Here is a 17,502-nt window from a genome sequence, read left to right as displayed (position 1 = left end):
TCCTTCCTACCCCAACTCCCACTCTGTCTCTCTCCCCAATACCTGCCAAATTTTGTCTAATATATGCATATTCAGAAAATAATTAACTTTTACCAGTCATTGTTTTATTATTTGGGGTTAGGTTTTAATGTATATATAGTACTCCCATCTTTCATTTCTAAGAAGTTTATAATTTCTGCTTTGACTATTCTGCTCAAATCAAGAATTATTTAGAAGTATGTATGTTTATGTTTAATTCCTACGTGTGTAGGTTTTACACACTCTGTCATTAATTTATAAGTTGGCCTAGTCATGGTCAGTAAGCATGGCCACTGTAATTTCTGACTCTTGAAAAGTACTGAGATTTTCTCTGTGGCCTAATCATGATCAGATTTTGAGATTGTGATGTGTGTGTGGGGAAGCCGGGTACAAAGAGAGAATGAAGGAAAGATGTATGTGTGGGGGGGGGCTAAACTCATTAAGTAATATATTTAAATTATGTTAACTTGAGTCATTTAAATTGTTTTGGTTAAATTTGTATGATTTTCAAATCCTCAGTATTCTTCCATTAATTTCTGAGAATCATTATCTCCTAATATGTTTGTGACTTTGCCTGTTTCTCTTCGTATTTTCAGTTTTTCAATCTATGTTTTGATGCTGTGTGGTCACATATCTAATGTTAATGACTTGAAAAACTTTGATCACCCCTTCTCTTAATATGACTTATCACTGTCTCTTGCTTTTTTTCCTTGAAGTCTATTTTGTCTAACATTATTAGTGTTACATCTGGTCCTTTCCCAGCGTGTGCCTATTATAACTTCTTTTCATCCCTTCATTTTCAAACTTCCTATATAATTTTTATTTTATAAATATTTCTGGTAAACAACTATAATGTTACCTAATTTGAAAGCCTCTGTCTTTTATAAATGGATTTAGCCAAATCATATTTATTACAGTTAGTAAATACATTGTCATTTTACTTTGTGTTTTCCAGCTATTGTGTGTTCTTCTTTTTTCCCTCTCCCTTCCCACATCTTTTATCTGTTTCCTTTTTAAAGGAGGCTCACATTTCTTCATTCTATTTTTTCCCTCATTTATTTGCAAGTTATACTTTCCATTTAAAATTTTCTATTAGGAAAATTCTTAAATTTTTAACACTCATAATTGATCTTCTATTTTTCTGCCAATATCTAGAGTTTTAACTACCTATATTGCACTCCGTAAAATGTTTTTTACCTCCCTTTGTTCCATATTTCCTTCCCTCCAGCACCTACCTGTGTTGATATAATCTGGAATTTGGATGCTAGATTGTAATTTCTATATCTTCTTCTTTTTGTATAATACATAAGACTTAAGAGTAAAATTTGTCTCTTTTTTAAACTTTTTTCTTCTTTCTTTCTTCCCTTCTTTCTTCCTTCCTTTCTCCTTCCTTTCCCCTTCCTTCTTGCCAGCCTTACTTCTCATATCTCTTATTTTTCTATATTTCTTTTTCTTCTTGACAGAATATATAATACATTAACTCTTTCAGAGTAGGTTATTAAACCCTTTTGATACCTTGAAAGTCTGTAAATATATCTTCTCCTAACAATTAAACCATTATTCCATTGGTCACAGAGTTTCTAGTCCACAGTTACTTTCCCTCAAAACTTTGCAGTTATTGCTCTGCTGTCTTCTCATGTGTAATACTCTGATGGTGTGCCTGATTCCATGCTGATTGCCATTCAATTCTAAATTGTCTTCTCTCTATGCATCTCTGAGAAATTTCATAACTTCTCTTCATATTGCTTGTTCTTAGTCACCTCAAGGAATGTTTAGGTGTGTGTATCTTTTTCCCCCATTTATACCTACTGCATCACTGGATTTTTTCACACTGAGAGCACAAATCTTCAGATTTCAGAAATGTTTTTCTACTATTCCTTTAATTGTTCCCATTTTTCCATTGGCTTTACTTTCTCTCCTTCTAATAGAAGACATCCTTCTATAAGGTGGTTTTTGAATCTTCTGTTTCCATTTTCCATCTCTCTTAATTTTTCAGTCATGCTTTCTGTTTCTTTTTGTGTTGTATTCTGTGATAATTCCTTGGCTCAGCACTTCATATGAATTCTCTTTACAGTGCAGGTCACCTATTTATTAGGAGTTTGACTACAACAATCTTTTTAAAATTTCTAGAATCTGTAGTTAATTGTGTTTGGGGAAGAGAATGCACTCTTTCCTCCCTCTGAGGATATCAGCCATCCTTAAGTCAAAGTCAGATTCTGTTTGTCCCGTTAACTCTGTTTTCTTGGGTGTAAGTTCTTCTATTTACTCTGTTTGGTGTCTGCCTTCCATGTTCTTTGCATTGCTCAAATATTTGGTGATTCTTATTGGTGATCCTTTTCATTTAAGATGCCCTGTTTATAGCTATTGCATGCACACCATGGTGCAGGATGCTAAGAAGGGTGGGTAAAAGGAACATCCAGTTCTTCCTAAGTGTAGGCAGCCACTCTGGACAATGCCAGTCTCCCTTCAATGTCATACTCACTGCCTATGCTACAAAGCAGACATTCTGTTGTTCACTGCATGGCCCAAGGGAGGAGGGGGTGAGAGAGGGCTAAAGACAGGACCAAGAGAAATAAAAATTACAGCTACTCCTACTTGATTCTACAACCCCATCACCTGTCAACTCCCCCTGGCCGTGAGTTCACCTTGTAGTGGAGGCTTGTAGAACCTCTCGCTCTTTGCAGCAGTCCTCTGCTGTATGTAGGTTTAGGTGTGTGGTTTCTTTCTTTTATCTGATGACATCAGATTTTATATATACACAATTATTTTATAGGATTTGAAGAGGAAGGGGGAAGCTTCCCAAACAATCACCAAATGATCACCAAACAACCAGGAGAAGGGAATTCAGGGTCAGATGAAGGGAAGAAGGAAAAAAAAAAGACAATTTATGGACTTAGTCCATGTGTATGAAGAAAAGCTTTTGCAAACATGTAAATATCAAATGATTAACCTTTGATCTTCACTTGTTTTTTAATTGTGTTCACTAATGAGATACCCTTTTTCATTTTCAGGTCTTAAATATAATCATGGCCAAACCTTATGAATTTAATTGGCAGAAGGAAGTTCCTTCGTTTTTGCAAGAAGGAGCAGTTTTTGACAGATATGAAGAGGTAAAGAAGCATTATTAATCATTTCTCTCAAAACATTCTTATAATTATTTCATTTTAATCACAGTATTGAGTAAATAGTCTTTGATATAAGTAAGAATATCCTGGAGATTTATAAGATAGAATAGTTGGAAAGAGTCAAAGTTATGAGATATAATAATAATGATAATGATACTATAATTTACTGAGCACTCTCCCTGTGCCAGATATAATAATAATGTTGATACTATAAATTATTATGTGCTTACTGTGTGCCAGACAGCTTTCTAAGCACTTCCTGTGTATTATTTGTTCAATTCCTTATAACAACCTTATAAGATTGTTGCCATTATTATGCTTGTTTTACAGATGAGTTTCACGGAGTAATAGTTTTTGCTTAACGAAGTGCTTTAGTCAGGCTTTCCTCATAACACTTTCTATTTGTCATAAATGTAGTAGTGATTGGACTTTGTGCTGGTCACGTGCATTGCTCGTCTCATTTATACACATCAGCTTGACCAAAGCTTTGCGTGCCTCTGCTTCTATTATTTATTGCTTGTGCCCTTGCAAGGTGGTGATGGCTCCAGGCTTTCTAGAAACCAGGGGCTTGGGGCCACCAGTCTGTTCAGAAGGTTTAGGATGGAGAGTGGAAGCCTCCTTTGCATTGTTAACATGTTGTTTTCCTTAGAGTTTACTTGAATTTGAGATGACTTGTGGAGGGGTGTGTGATGATACTCTGTTGCCTCTAAGGCGAAGTAAGATGCAAAACTTGTTCAGACTTCATGCAGAGTCAGAGTTGGTTCCCTTCAAAATCAGTGGAATGTATGTGGCTCATTGTGGTGGCCTCCCAGGGGTTCAGATCATCAGGCCTTTTCGTGAGGTCTGTGGGCTGACACAACTCACTAACTGGTTGACTTGTTTTTCCAAAATATGTATCATAATACTCTCTAGATTTATACCATAGTTGTTTTGTGTAAACAGAATTGAGAAAGGCAAAGGATGGACCCAAATGTAGTCAGTATTCTTCATATTGAATTAAAGTATTGTGGTGACAGCTATCTATGCTACTGAAACTTTACTGCTTCCCTGAAAGAACAGCATTCTGCTATAAGAAGAAACAAAACAATTTTCTACCACCTGGAGGCAACCACTGTTAACTCTTTTGCAGTTTTCTTCTAGTCTTTATTTCTAATTATTTTTCCTCTTCCATAGTTGTCATCATAGAGTAATCTTGAAAATACAAATCAGAACCTCTTCTTCCTCTATTTAAAATGCTTCCATGACTCCCTTTTATAGGATAAAGATGACTCATCAGAATGAAATACAAGGTCTTCCATAATTTGGCTCCTGCCTAATTCTACAGCCTCATTTCCCACCAGTTTTCTACAAACACTCTCTGCTTTAACCCTAAGAATATGCTTAAAATTCCCCCAATAAACTATTCTATTTCATGCTTTGTGCTTACTGCTACCTTTTCCTGAAAGACACTTATCCCTCCTTGTTTGACTGGAAAACTCCTATTTATCCTTCAGAACCCAGATGAGAAATCTTTACTCTTTGATATCTCCCTTGACCCATTTGATAAGAATTGATCACTCCTTTGTGCTACCACTAAACTACCCTTGCACATACTACACGGCACTCACATTTCATTTAATGTTTTTGTCTTCCCTAGTATACTCTGAGTTTCTTGAGGTCAAGGACCATATTTTACTTATCTTTTTCTCTCCAGGGACTAGCAGGATGCCTACAATTGCCAAATTCACTGTAAATATCTAGTATCAAAAGGGATTTTAAAGGACATGGAAGCAGCCTAAGTGTCCATCGACAGATGAATGGATAAAGAAGATGTGGCACATATATACAATGGAATATTACTCAGCCATAAAAAGAAACAAAATTGAGTTATTTGTAGTGAGGTGGCTGGACCTAGATTCTGTCATACAGAGTGAAGTAAATCAGAAAGAGAAAAATAAATACCGTATGCTAACACATATATATGGAATAAAAAAAATGGTTCTGAAGAAGCTAGGGGGAGGACAGGAATAAAGACGCAGACATAGAGAATGGAATTGAGGACAGGGGGACGGGGAAGGGTAAGCTGGGATGAAGTGAGAGAGTGGCATGGACATATATACACTACCAAATGTAAATAGATAGCTAGTGGGAAGCAGCCACATAGCACAGGGAGATCAGCTCCGTGCTTTGTGACCACCTAGAGGGGTGGGATAGAGAGGATGGGAGCGAGACGCAAGAGGGAGGAGATATGGGGATGTATGTATAACTGATTCACCTTGTTATAAAACAGAAACTAACACACCATAGTAAAGCAATTATACTCAAATAAAGATGTTGTTAATAAAAAAAGGGGGATTTTAGATACAATTGATTCCAACTAAGTTTGGTTTTATTATAGTTTGTTCATTTTCTTGATAATTGAAATGGTGAGAGGTCCTTGAGACCTGTGTGGAAAGCTGTACTTCAACATATTCAAAATATTAGAGTAAATCATATCTAGTTTTCATCTTTTAAATTAAAAATTATCAATATCAACAATTTGAGAGTTCAAGCCGAATGCAATTAAGTGCACTTGACTACTTTTGTCCACTTTACACAACTTGGCAAGAAGGCCAAGGGCTAACTTAGAGGCATTTCCAAGCCTTTTCTCCCAGGTAAGTCAGGTCTAGGTTGAGTACCAGCGCCACCATGATGATGGCCATTGCCCTTCATTATGAGCTGGCGAGTGACATCTCTCCCTGAATCTGCTAGGGTATCCCAAAAGATTTGCGGTTTTCTGAGGCAGTTTCCCAGGCTCTGGAAATCTATAGGATAATTAAAAAATACTTCCTGGCTTCCAATTCCTCAGAGAAGGTCATTTTGAAGAGATTAAATGTAATCACTGGCTGAGTATCTCTTCTGCTGTCATATAAGCAGAAACCAGTTAGAGAAAGAGTACTGTTTTTTGATAAAGTGAAATGTGATTTGATGAACTAGAAGTTTATCATCATTGAATCATTTTTATTTCTCATGATTTTTTTTGGTAATTAATCATCATAACTCACTTATATTTAGAAAATACTGATGACTTGCACTTCTAAAGGCATTTACTTTTCTTCCAGGTTCCTCTGAAAATGAGGTAAAGCGAGGAAAGAAATCTTAACAAGTATTAAATACAATCTGGCTAAGCTTTCAACTTTCTTAAGTGCTATTTTACTAGGATTATAAGCAAAACGTTTTCAGCTTCATAAAGTAAATAATGCCTCTTCATAAAACATATCAAACTGGTGTTGACCTTAAAAATAAAAGTTATTTTATCAGCAAAAATGGGTTTATTTAGGAATAGCAGAGGAGTTGCAATTCAGGACAAGCAAGCTATAGCAAAAGCCATAGACAAGTTCATAGAACAGAGGAGGGGAATATTATTGCAGAGAGAAAAAGGAGGAAGTCAGGAGGGATTGTTTTGAACAAAAATCCATTGGAGAAAAGTGTGAGTTCAGGGAGCTGGTGGGTTACTCAGGGGCTGAGTTGCTGGGCTAGTCAGTATCTTGTGGGAGATGCCATGCACATCTTTTCCTTTTGGGGGCCTGAAATTGATGATTCTTTCCTATTGATGATTCTTCTCTGGGGTCTGTAACTGACAATTCTTCCCATAGTTGATGTCCAGTGGTACCTTGTGCGAGCTTCTCCTTCTGGCCTCCTGACTCCATTTTAGTAAGGTTTCCCTTTATTAATTTTCAAACCAGAAAAAGCCAAATAGTGTTTCATATGGGGCTGTAGCGAGTTGTTTTTATTACAGCTGACCTTTGAATAACACAGGTTTCAACTGCATGGTCCACTTTTATATGGATTTTTTTCAGTAAATACCTATCACAGTACCACACAATCCTCAGTTGGCTGAGTCAGCGGATGCGGAACCACGGATACAGAGGGTTGACTGTAAAAGTTATATTCATATTTTCAACTGCACTGGGGTTGGCAGCCCTAAAACCTCACGTTGTTCAAGGCTCAACTGTATTTCCCTATTCTGTAAGATTTAGTTCTTTAGAGTCACGGCCATTAAAATTTTCAAGGCACCAAATATAAGCAGAGAAGATTTGTTTCTACAGTGTTTTGCATGAACAGCAGGGAGAAATGACAGCTGACAGCAAGTGGGAGGAACAGGAATTAGAGAAAACACAACCTGATCATCCCAAAAGTGCCACGGCAAAGGGACCATTTGTGAAGGGGCATAAACGCCTTCAGCACCATATGGCAACTAACATTATCATGACGGTCTGAAGGATCGGGTAAACATTAAATTGTGTTCCACGTATTGGTTTAAAGAAGGCAGGGAAGTATTTTAATCAGTGGGTGAGCATTCACTAGGTCAGAAAAAAATAGGATTTACTAACCGCTGTTTTAAAAATATGTATTATTTTGCCAATAAATGCAACTAGTGCAACTGTATTTAAGCATTATTTTATTATTTCTGCTGAGGGATTTCTTCTGAGGTAGCCCAAAATTTCAGGAACTGCAGCCTTTCATTGTAGCCTCTGATTGTATTCTCCTGCCACTTCAAAAGCTGTTTTTATCTAACTTTACTTGACTTTTAAGTTACTTACATGAAAAATATATTTCATTTCCGAAGTGGTACAACAAGTGGTGTAAAAATCTTTAGACATTTTTCTATCACAGAGGAGGGAAACAGCAGTGCTTTTTAAAACCCATGCAGCCCAAATGTCTCTAACTCAACTGGCATCCTGACTTGCCTTTCATGTCCTTATTAAAGGGCTGAAGACCCCATCCTCTGGCTATTCAGGGCTCTCCCCAGCCTTTCCTAGAATTCCTAGGTGCCTAGAGCCGCCTTGTGATCACTCAGCTCCTCAATGCCTTCTTACCTCTCTGTTCCCAGGACGGTTCCCTGCTCTAATTTCTCTCCCTAAACCCATTATATCACTGAACCTCAGGAACAAGGATGTTGTGTAAAATAGGCTTTTATTAAAAATTTGGTGGTAGCAGAGGAGAATTGCAGCATGCAGTAGGAGACAACAGATATCATGAGGAATAAATTTCAGAGGTCAGCAGGGCAACAGGTATCTCTCTCACTGCCTTCTTTTTTGCCCCACTCTTCCACCAAGAAGCATGTTCCTGTTTCTTTTCTTTTTTGATCTCTCCCCCAGAATCCTTTTCTAATACACCCTTTTCCTTTTTCCCATATGCCTCTTATTCCAATTAGAAACAAAAACAAAAAAAACAAAAAACCAACTCCCTCTCAAACCAAGGAGGAAAATGGGAAATTCTGGTCCTTTCTCATCCTGAGCAGTGTGGTTCCTTGTCTAGCTGAAACTCTCGCATCCAGACTCGCCTGAGACCTCCGCTTTTGCGTAACTTTGAAGGGCAATGGATATACTTAAACACACAAAAATTTTAAAGACCTTTCTCCCTTGAAAGAAAAGTGGTCTGTCGTCCTTCTAGAGAAGTGGTCACCAGCAGAACTTTGCAGTGATGGACATGGTCTGTATCTGGGCTGCCTGTTACCACATGTGAAGAGGGTTGTGATGCACAGTTGGTAATCTCAAGGCTGTTTCCCCAACCTGTGCACAAAATCTAGACTGCACTTATTTTTCTTAGAGTGCAAGAGTTTCTCTTTAGCAAAATTCATTCAGTTTGGCATTTGAAAAACAAACAAAACAACAACAACAGCAAAAGTGGCCAGTGAGACTGAGGAACTGAGGTTTTATCTTAATTAATTTTAATTAAAGCTTACATAACAACATGTGGCTGGTGTCTCTCTTATTGGACAGCACAGTTTTCTAGACAGTTAGCTTAAATTACAACCAGATTTTAAAATACCATCCTCTTTCCCCAGCACGCAGAAAGAGCTCTCAGTTTGCTTAACTGGGATCTGCAGTTTCATCAGCCACGTCTTCTTAGGGGCAGCCAGAGCAGAGATTTGAATGTTTTATAGCTGACTTCCCTCCCCCACCACCCCACATCCCAAATCCCAGCTTGGGTTGGGCTGCCCCTTTTCCTCACCTGTGGGATTTTGTATCTGAGGCAGGCTGCCGGGTTGGTGTCCTTTTCTGAAGAAGGCTTGGTCTTTATTACTAACCCCTCCCACTCACCATCCCCAAACCCCTCCCCTGCACACACACAGAAACGGAGCCCCTTGATGCTCACAACTGCTGCCAGGAAAACAGAAACAGTTATGGTAGCTGCCAATCCCAGAGGAATATGGAAGTACAGCATCAATAAAAGCTGAAGTGAGGCCAAGTGGGACAGGCCGAATTTGGCCTCTTTCCAAGGTAGCTCTGAAACCAAACTGTAGGGCACTCAGTGAAGCTCCAAAAGGCCCAGGCACCCTACATACCCCAGGCTGCACATTGGTGAAGCAAATAATTTAACAAGTGTAATTTGCAAAAAACTAAAAACACATCCTCATAGAAAGTATTTTGACTGAAAGGTTTATTTAGCTCCTCAGTGAGGATACCAGCAGGATGATAAGTCTAGTTATAAGAGCACTGGAGGAAAAGAGGAAAGGAAAGCTGCAACAAGCTTTGTTAATTAGATACAAAACCGGTTACTGCCCTGGAGGGTAATAAAACCATAACCCCTGAGGCTGTCTTTTCTACCAGACACAAATCACATGCATCCCTTACAGAACAAAAAATGGCTGCAACTTATCTAGTTAACTTCAGAAAATCTGGGCCCTAAACTACAGTAAATAATAAGTCAAACAAAGGGGCATTCTTCTAGAGAAATAAATCATCCTTGGGTGGGTCTCTAGACAGCGTTCCTGTATAACATGGAAAGGATACATAGCCATCTTTTTATCTCATTCCCAGTTTTGGGTGATTTAAACTCAATTGCACCCACAGAGTTAGGATATCCAGCTCAAAAAGTAGAAAGTGGAATTGTAGCACATTACTTGTATTTACAGTGAAAGATACTTACAGAGTCATCATAATGATAACAATTCTGATCATATTTATTAGTCTTTCAATGTTTAGAGTCAACCTAATGGTATACAAAATATTTAATTACTATTGACAAAACAGAATGAAAAATCTATTAACTTTGTCAGTGCAAAGTAAGGGTACAGACAGATTTTGGAAAGGAGAGCTAGTTGGAGACACAGAGGAAAAACCAGAGGCTTAATATTCTCAGTGAGAGGAAATGTTGATAGTTAGTTGACGGTGCATGAAATAGAGGCTTCTGTCTATTATTTAAAGCCAATCACAAAACCAGAAAGAATGTGATTCACATTTGGAAGGGAGAGGAGGGAAAGTAGGGAAATGAGTTAAATTGAGTTCCATTTCTGAGTTGTTACCCTAAGGAACCTATCAACATTCCTACGTGTGCCTGGTGGATAATTAGTTCAGTTATTCACTGTCTTGCCATGAGTCCTGCTTTCTTCAAGCTCCAGTCCCTACTAGAATTGGACATTTAAAACAAAACAAAAAATGTGTTATATCACTTTATTGTCCACCAAATTACGTCCAGATGTCTTGGTTTGATACTGCAGGCCCTCAGCATGTGGCCCCAGATGTCCTACCACCCTCACCCCTGTGCTTTCCCCCCACAGTCACATTGCAATGAGGAAGGTGGCAGATTGTACCCCTTGTGGGGTGAGGAGACCAAGGTGGGCAGTGGGTCCAGGGGACTGACCGAGAAGGCCTCAGAGAGCAAGCCCCCTTCGGTCTGCGTATTGGTGGGTGAGTCCATTAGCGGATCAAAGGACAGCTAAGATGAGGGGACAGTCCGAGCTCTTGCAAGGGCATGGGTGCGGGATGGGGGGCATGGCTTGTCTGTCTGGGGTAGGAGGGCAGGTGGTGAAGGCAGGAGCTGCAGCTGCAGAGATGAGCAGTGCCCCACCATAAATGCTTTACTTTCCAGCCCAAGCATTGGCACTAGATCCTGAAGGCTCTAGGGACCCTTCGATGCATATTTTTTAGCAGGAAAGAGTGAGGTCTGAATATGACTGGAAAGTGGGTCTGGCTGATTAGTTGTGTCTGGGAGGGTAGAGGTGGGATTGAATGGCTGGATAGACAGTCATTCAGACACATGGGAAATAAGAGGAGGGGTGGAGGATGGAAATGAATTAGAGGATTTTCTAACCTGGTGGATGTAGAAGGTGAGGGAGAGTAAGAAGTGTAAAACGAGTTGGGATTTCCAGCCCAGGAAGCTGGGTGGGCTCTGATTGCTGGCACAGAGAATGTCAGAGAAGGGGTAATTTATGGATGTGCTTATGTGGTTCTTCTTCATGAAATGAACAGTACTTATCATTGTATGTTCTGTTGTACCTCAGAAGCATTTTGCATATACAGAAATCACATAAGTTTTAGTTAAAAATAAACTGCACAAAAAGAGAATTGACAAACATAGTAAACTACCCAAGAGGATGAACAAATGGATGCATTTTCTTCCTTCCTCCATCCTCCACTCCCAGGGGTGCTGTTGGCATCCTGGCTGGAGTAGGCGTCGTGAGCAAGGGCATGGTATGAACAGAAGTCTGAGAAGTAGGCAGAAGCCTCATTGCGTACAGCAGCAGTTCTGAAAGTGTGGTCCCCAAACCAGCATCACCTAGAACTTTATCAGAAATGCACATTCTCAGCCCATCTCATAGATGAATCAGAAACTCCGGGAATGGGCCCAGCAGTGTATGTTTTAACTAGTCCTCTAAGAGTCTTGGATGCACATCTGAGTATGAGGCTCAGTGGTCATAGGACTGGGATGGGGAGCTTGGATTTCTTTCTGAGTGTTATGGGAAGCCATTTTCAACAGGGACTGACATGATCTGGTTTACGTTCTGGTGACAGTTACTTTGGTAGCTGTGCGGAGAATGGATTTGTAAGGGGCGGGGTGCAAAGTGCACACCAGAGGTACAGAGTACGGTTAGAGAACACCAGAAGTTTAATTTAAGGAAGGTGAGCTGGAATCTTAGCCCTTGCTTTTACTTGGTGTATCTCTACAGGCAATTTTCTTAATATCTCTGTGCTAGAAAAGGGGAGCTAGGAAGGTAGGTGGGTCTGAAGAGTATGTATTATATTTCACCTAAGGATCCTATGATTCTACACCCACCCGCCTTCAGTTACCTCTCTCATCATCTTGTGACCTCTTCCTCATATGGTAAGAAAGGTGTGGCCAGAGCCTGAGCACTTAATCACTTAATCACGCTGAAACAATCCGGAGCTGCAAGGGCTAGTATCAGCCGGGGTTTTGCAAGAACACCCAGACCTGTTCCTTCCTCTAGACCCCCCATTGAAATAACAGTGCTAATAACATTATCTGTGCTCTCAGACCCCCAAAGTTTAGAGACCATTGTCATCCAAGCAGGAGGTGTTTAAGGAAAGGTCTGTATGGTTTGCAAAATTCTGGGAAGTAAGTGCACTTGAAGACAAAAGACTCTGATTTGAGCCTTGACCCTGACATTTACAAGTTATGACCTTGGGCAAGTCCTTTCACCGGCCTTAGTGAGCTTAGTGGGCTTCTAGGGGCAGAAAATTGTGGGACGGTAAATACATGGTGAAACTAATGGATCATCAGGGTTATTTTAAGTAAGGTTTGTGCAGACACATCTTGGTGCTGACTTTCTTCTTCATGGCCACAAAACACCCTGGAGGGGGGCTATATGGAAGGCTTTATTCCTCAGAAGTTTCTGCTTTAATTAGATAAGGGAAGCTCTGACCAGGTTTCTTTCTGCATTTGTTGATTCTCGAGTGCCTTCGGCTCAGAAAAATCCATACGCAAAGTGGCATATATTGGGATGGCACGTTCTAATTCCCTTCAGTGATTTAGGACAGCAACCATTTATGTAGTCTTTGAATCTGTGGGTCAGCCATCTGGGCTGGAATGGGCACACTCAAGTGTTTGCTGGTCCAACTGGGGGCTGGCTGATTTAGGATGGTCTTAGCAGGACCCTCTCATCTCCACCCCACCTGGTGTGTCATCCTCCTGCAAGCAGATGGAGCTTGTTCTTTCCTGCACACAGCCGAGTTTCTGCTGCATGCTGTAGACCAAAGTAAGTGGGGACATTGGGAGGGGCTGCAAAGTCACCTTGCGAGCAGCGAGATTCAGGGAGGGGTGAAGGAGTGTGTCCCTCTCTGCAGTCAACCACGGTTATTGTAGGTACTCTTTATGTAATCAGTCATCTTGCATTGAAAAGGCACAGAACAGGGGTCAACACACTTTTTCTGTAAAGGACCAGATATTAAATATTTTAGGTTTTGCAAGCCATAGGGTCTCTGTCACAACTACTTAACTTCGTAGCATAAAAGCAGTCATAGAACATTCAACAATCCGTAAATGAATGAGTGGGCTGTGTTCCAAGAAAATTTTATTTTCAAAAACAGGGCTGTGGTCTGCAGACACCTAGCTTAGAAGACGAATAATGATACATAGAAATGAATAACAAATTAGTTTGGATGGTGATGATGATACTTTCAGGTAATTACTTTTAGCTCAGTCATTTTCCCTTATGAATGTATTATTAAATTTTCAGTTTAGTCTTCCTCAATTTTGTTCCCTTTTCTCTATAACTGTATTGGCTTTTGCTGAATAATCAGTTGCTCTTGTCTAAGATGCTCCAGTTTTGTTTGCTTGTTTCTGCTTACTCTTCTCACTTTTATGTTTTTTCCCTCTCTGTGAGGTTTCTTTGGGTTTACATTTCTTCACAAAGGTAGAAGATAACTCTATTCCCTGGAGGAATAGGAGCATCTCACCCATGAAATGGTGTCTGAGTCAGTCTCATGGAAAACTCTAATACTTGAGATTCATGCTATTCAAGGGTGTAGGAAGGACTTATTTGTGGGAAGATGAGACATGCATCCACTAGGAAGCTAGAGAAGGAAATCCAGGCGGGCGTTCAATTTACAAGGAGCTGGTGAAAACAAAATGAAACAATACAACACAAAAAGAAAGTGTATAAATAATGAGTAAATCAAATATAAGGAGCTAGCTGAGGAGCTACTTAGGTCTCTGGAGTATGACTGCTATGCTAAAGAATTTAGTTAAAATTCAGTGGCTAAAATGACAGTGCTTGTTTTTTTTTTGTTTTTAACATTTGTTTTTAATTGAAATGTAGTTGATTTACAATATCATGTTAGTTTCAGGTAGACAGTGCTAGTTTTTTATTGCTTTTTTTCTACCTGAGTGTAAATAGGAAAATGCACAGTATCTGCTCCTTCAAATCTTGTCTATAGCTGCAGGGGAGCAGGAGGTCAGTGGCTGTGGTCAGGCATTCTTTAATTAGGGTTGATGAGTGCAGCCTTGTGGATCTCCAGCCTGATGGCGATGGGGCCCAGAGAACATCCTGGCTGCGTTCTGTTTGGGATCACACTCTGTTCATGCGTGTGGCCTGGCCATTGAATTAATGGAGTTCATTCAAGTGTGAACAAATGAACAGTCAAATGAAATATACAGCATATTTTAAAGTGAATCATTTTGAACTCCCTTCTCAAGTAAGAAAATGGCATTTCTTTAAACTCAGTTTCATGTGAATGAATTCCCTGCTGCTAAAAGTGATGATAAATGTTTTCGTTGTTACTGGTTTTGGTTCTTTTTAGGGAGGATGCTCTTCAGTCCTTATGTTCTCAGAGAGACAGCAGCAAGTGGTCTTGAAAAGCAGGGTTTTAGTTCCCTGCCCAGAAATTGAACCTGAGTAGCCTGGATGTAAACCAGGAATTCTAGCCACTAGTCCACCAGGGGCTAAAGGCTAAAAGCAAAGAGGCCCTGGCTCTTGCCCCATTTGGAAACAAGAATGTTTCAAGGAAGCAAAAACTGTAAAATCAGGTACAACATTTATTATTATTAGCACGGCACAACCTGTGGGAGAGCACACAGGGAAACTGTTTATGTAAGGCAGAAGCAAGGCAGAGATGCGCACCCAAAGAGAAAGGGTGTGGGCGTCCTCCCTAATGAGGAGTGCAGCAAAGAGGCGGTTAAATCATTTATATAGGGCAGTTTTTCCAGGTCGTTGTTTACCTTGGGCCAATTATCTCATTTCTTTTCCACACCTCACCTGTCCTAGGACCCTCTCAAACATGCATGTGTGTGTTTTTGCCAAGATGGATTCCAGCACAGAGGCCTGTGGGAGGTTTGAGATCACCTATTAATGGGGTGGTGCCCCCCCCTTTTGGCCCCGGAGGAGCCTTTCTACACATGTGCAGTCCAGGGAGTTCTCCTTGACCTCAGGAGTGGTCATCTTATCTCTTTATTCCAGCAGAGCTCAGCTCCTGCCATTAACTTTGTCCTTGGCGTGTCTAAGGAAAACAAAGCTCTAATTTTACTTCACTTGGTAAATACCAGCTGTCCAGCCAGGGCCCACCTACCTCCTACCTCACTTGCAGTAGAAATATCTGCCATTGTGAACCCTCACCAGGTGCTCTACAAATGGTATCATTGTGTAAATGCTCTACAGACATTATTTCATTCAAGCCTCCTAAGAACCCTGTTGTTAGGTGGGTCTTTGTAGCCTCATTTTACAGATTACAAAATCAAGGCTTAACATGGTTAAACACCTCACCTGAGGTAACATAACCGTTCACAGGCTGAGCTGAAAGATGCCATGCTAGCTAGCCTGCAGTGGTTCTCAAAGTGTGATCCTTGCAGCAGCCTTAGCTGCACATGCAGAACTTGTTAGAAGTGCCAAAAACAGGCTCCACCCCAGACCTACTGAATTGGGAATGGAAACTGCAGGTGGACTCCAACAGTCTGTGTTTTAAGAGCCCTCTGGGTGATCCTGATGCAGCTCGAATTTAAGAACCACTAGGCATAGGGCAAGGGAAGGAGTTTTAGACTTCCTTAGAAGGAAAAATAAATAAATAAATAAATAAATCCATTTAAAGTCCTTTACAACTAATCTCCCCAAACAGGCAATTCAGATAAACAGGGGAAAACTGTTCACTAAAAGAGACTTTTCTTTTTTCCAGAGGAGTTGAACCTATTAGATTTTATTGAGCTCCTCTAGGTGCCAGGCACAGTGCTAAGCACTTGACGTCAATCATCTCTTTAAACCCGCAGATGGTTGCGAGGATTAAATGAGATTGTTTTCCACGTTATACAGGTGGGGAAAGAGAAGCTTAAATCAGTTAATTGACTACTACCCAACATGTATTCATGGACAGAGCCAGTCTCCAGAACTGATGTCTTGATGAAGAGAACATACAGGTATCACAGCTATCAGTACGATGACTTGACATCTTGGAATGGCTGCCATTTGCAAATGATGGGGTTCAGAATATGCCACGCCCAAATATGGCACCTTTAGTATATTGAGTATTTTAAGGTGAAGGAGTTTGAGAAAACAATAGAAGCAGGAAGGTCACTCTGACCTTCCCATCTACTCCCCTCCTCTCCTCTGAAACAGGTCATAAAACCCACATGTGAGAGGTATGCTTCCTACTGCTGGATGAAAGGGGGGTCCTTATCTTCTGAAGAAAAAGGGGCTCTGAGAAGAATCTGAACAAACAGGCCTTCCAAAGCCCCCCCTCCCAGTTTATTACACTTACCTCATACTCCTTGACTCTCATATTTCTCCACAACTGTCTACTTTTCTGCAAACCCAGCACAAAAATACTCAAGCTTAACTGTTTCTTCTAGTCCTCGTTTTCTTATAAGGGCTCCCAGGTCACCTAAAACTTATATTAAATACATTTATATGCTCTTCTCCTGCTGATCTGTTTTGTCAGTTTAATTTTCAGACCCAGCCAGGGACCCTAAGTAGGTCAAGGAAATCTTATTCCTTCCCTACACAAAGAAACATATTTTGGGGAACTATGTATGATTGAAAAAAAAACCAAGCTACCTATTGAAAAAACACTTTCTGAAGTTCCTTAATGAAGGCTGTTTAACTCTTTTAGTCACCGATTTGCTTTATCTATTTAATACCATAATTATTATATTACTACAGCCGGGAGTTCTTAATTGGATTCTGCTAAAGAAATGAGGATGGGCAAAAAAATTATTTTTCATTTATTTGCCCCTAAGGGCAAATAACTGCCTCATAAGCAACCCTAAAAACACTAATACCTCTACCTTCGAATCAGTGAAAATCAGCATTTAAGGATAAAAAAGTACTAAGCAGGACTTTTTTAGTCTTTACATTTTGGGGGGAGAAGACCCCACACAACTAGATAAAATGTACTATATGAAAGGAATATAATATTTCCTTTCTTTACTTTTTTTTTTACATTTCCTTTTTTAATGAAATCTTTTATTTACTTTTTATTTACCTACTTATAACAATTTTTATTGAAGTATAGTTGATTTACAATGTGATGAACTTATTTTTTTAATTTAATTTTTATTTTCTATTGGAGTATAGTTGATTTACAATGCTGTGCTAGTTTCAGGTGTGCAGCTAAGTAATTCAGTTATACATATACATATTTCCATTCTTTTTCAGATTCTTTTCCCATAT

General features: G+C 39.8%; 1 protein-coding gene across 1 annotated transcript in view; it reads left to right on the top strand.

Moving 5' to 3' along the window:
• Positions 1–3,029: 3,029 nt before the first annotated feature.
• PLCB4 (phospholipase C beta 4) overlaps positions 3,030–17,502 on the top strand; it is a 158,661-nt gene continuing 144,188 nt past the window's right edge. The window contains exon 1 of the mRNA XM_022556478.2: positions 3,030–3,128. Coding sequence (XP_022412186.1) covers positions 3,045–3,128 — 84 coding nt within the window. The 5' untranslated portion in view covers positions 3,030–3,044. The remainder of the gene's footprint in view (positions 3,129–17,502) is intronic.

Source organism: Delphinapterus leucas, chromosome 15 (assembly GCF_059928025.1).
Source record: "Delphinapterus leucas isolate spDelLeu-1000000601 "Yukka" chromosome 15, BTC_Dleu_Yukka2, whole genome shotgun sequence".
Lineage (NCBI taxonomy): Eukaryota > Metazoa > Chordata > Mammalia > Artiodactyla > Monodontidae > Delphinapterus > Delphinapterus leucas.
This window is presented reverse-complemented; position numbering and strand designations above follow the sequence as displayed.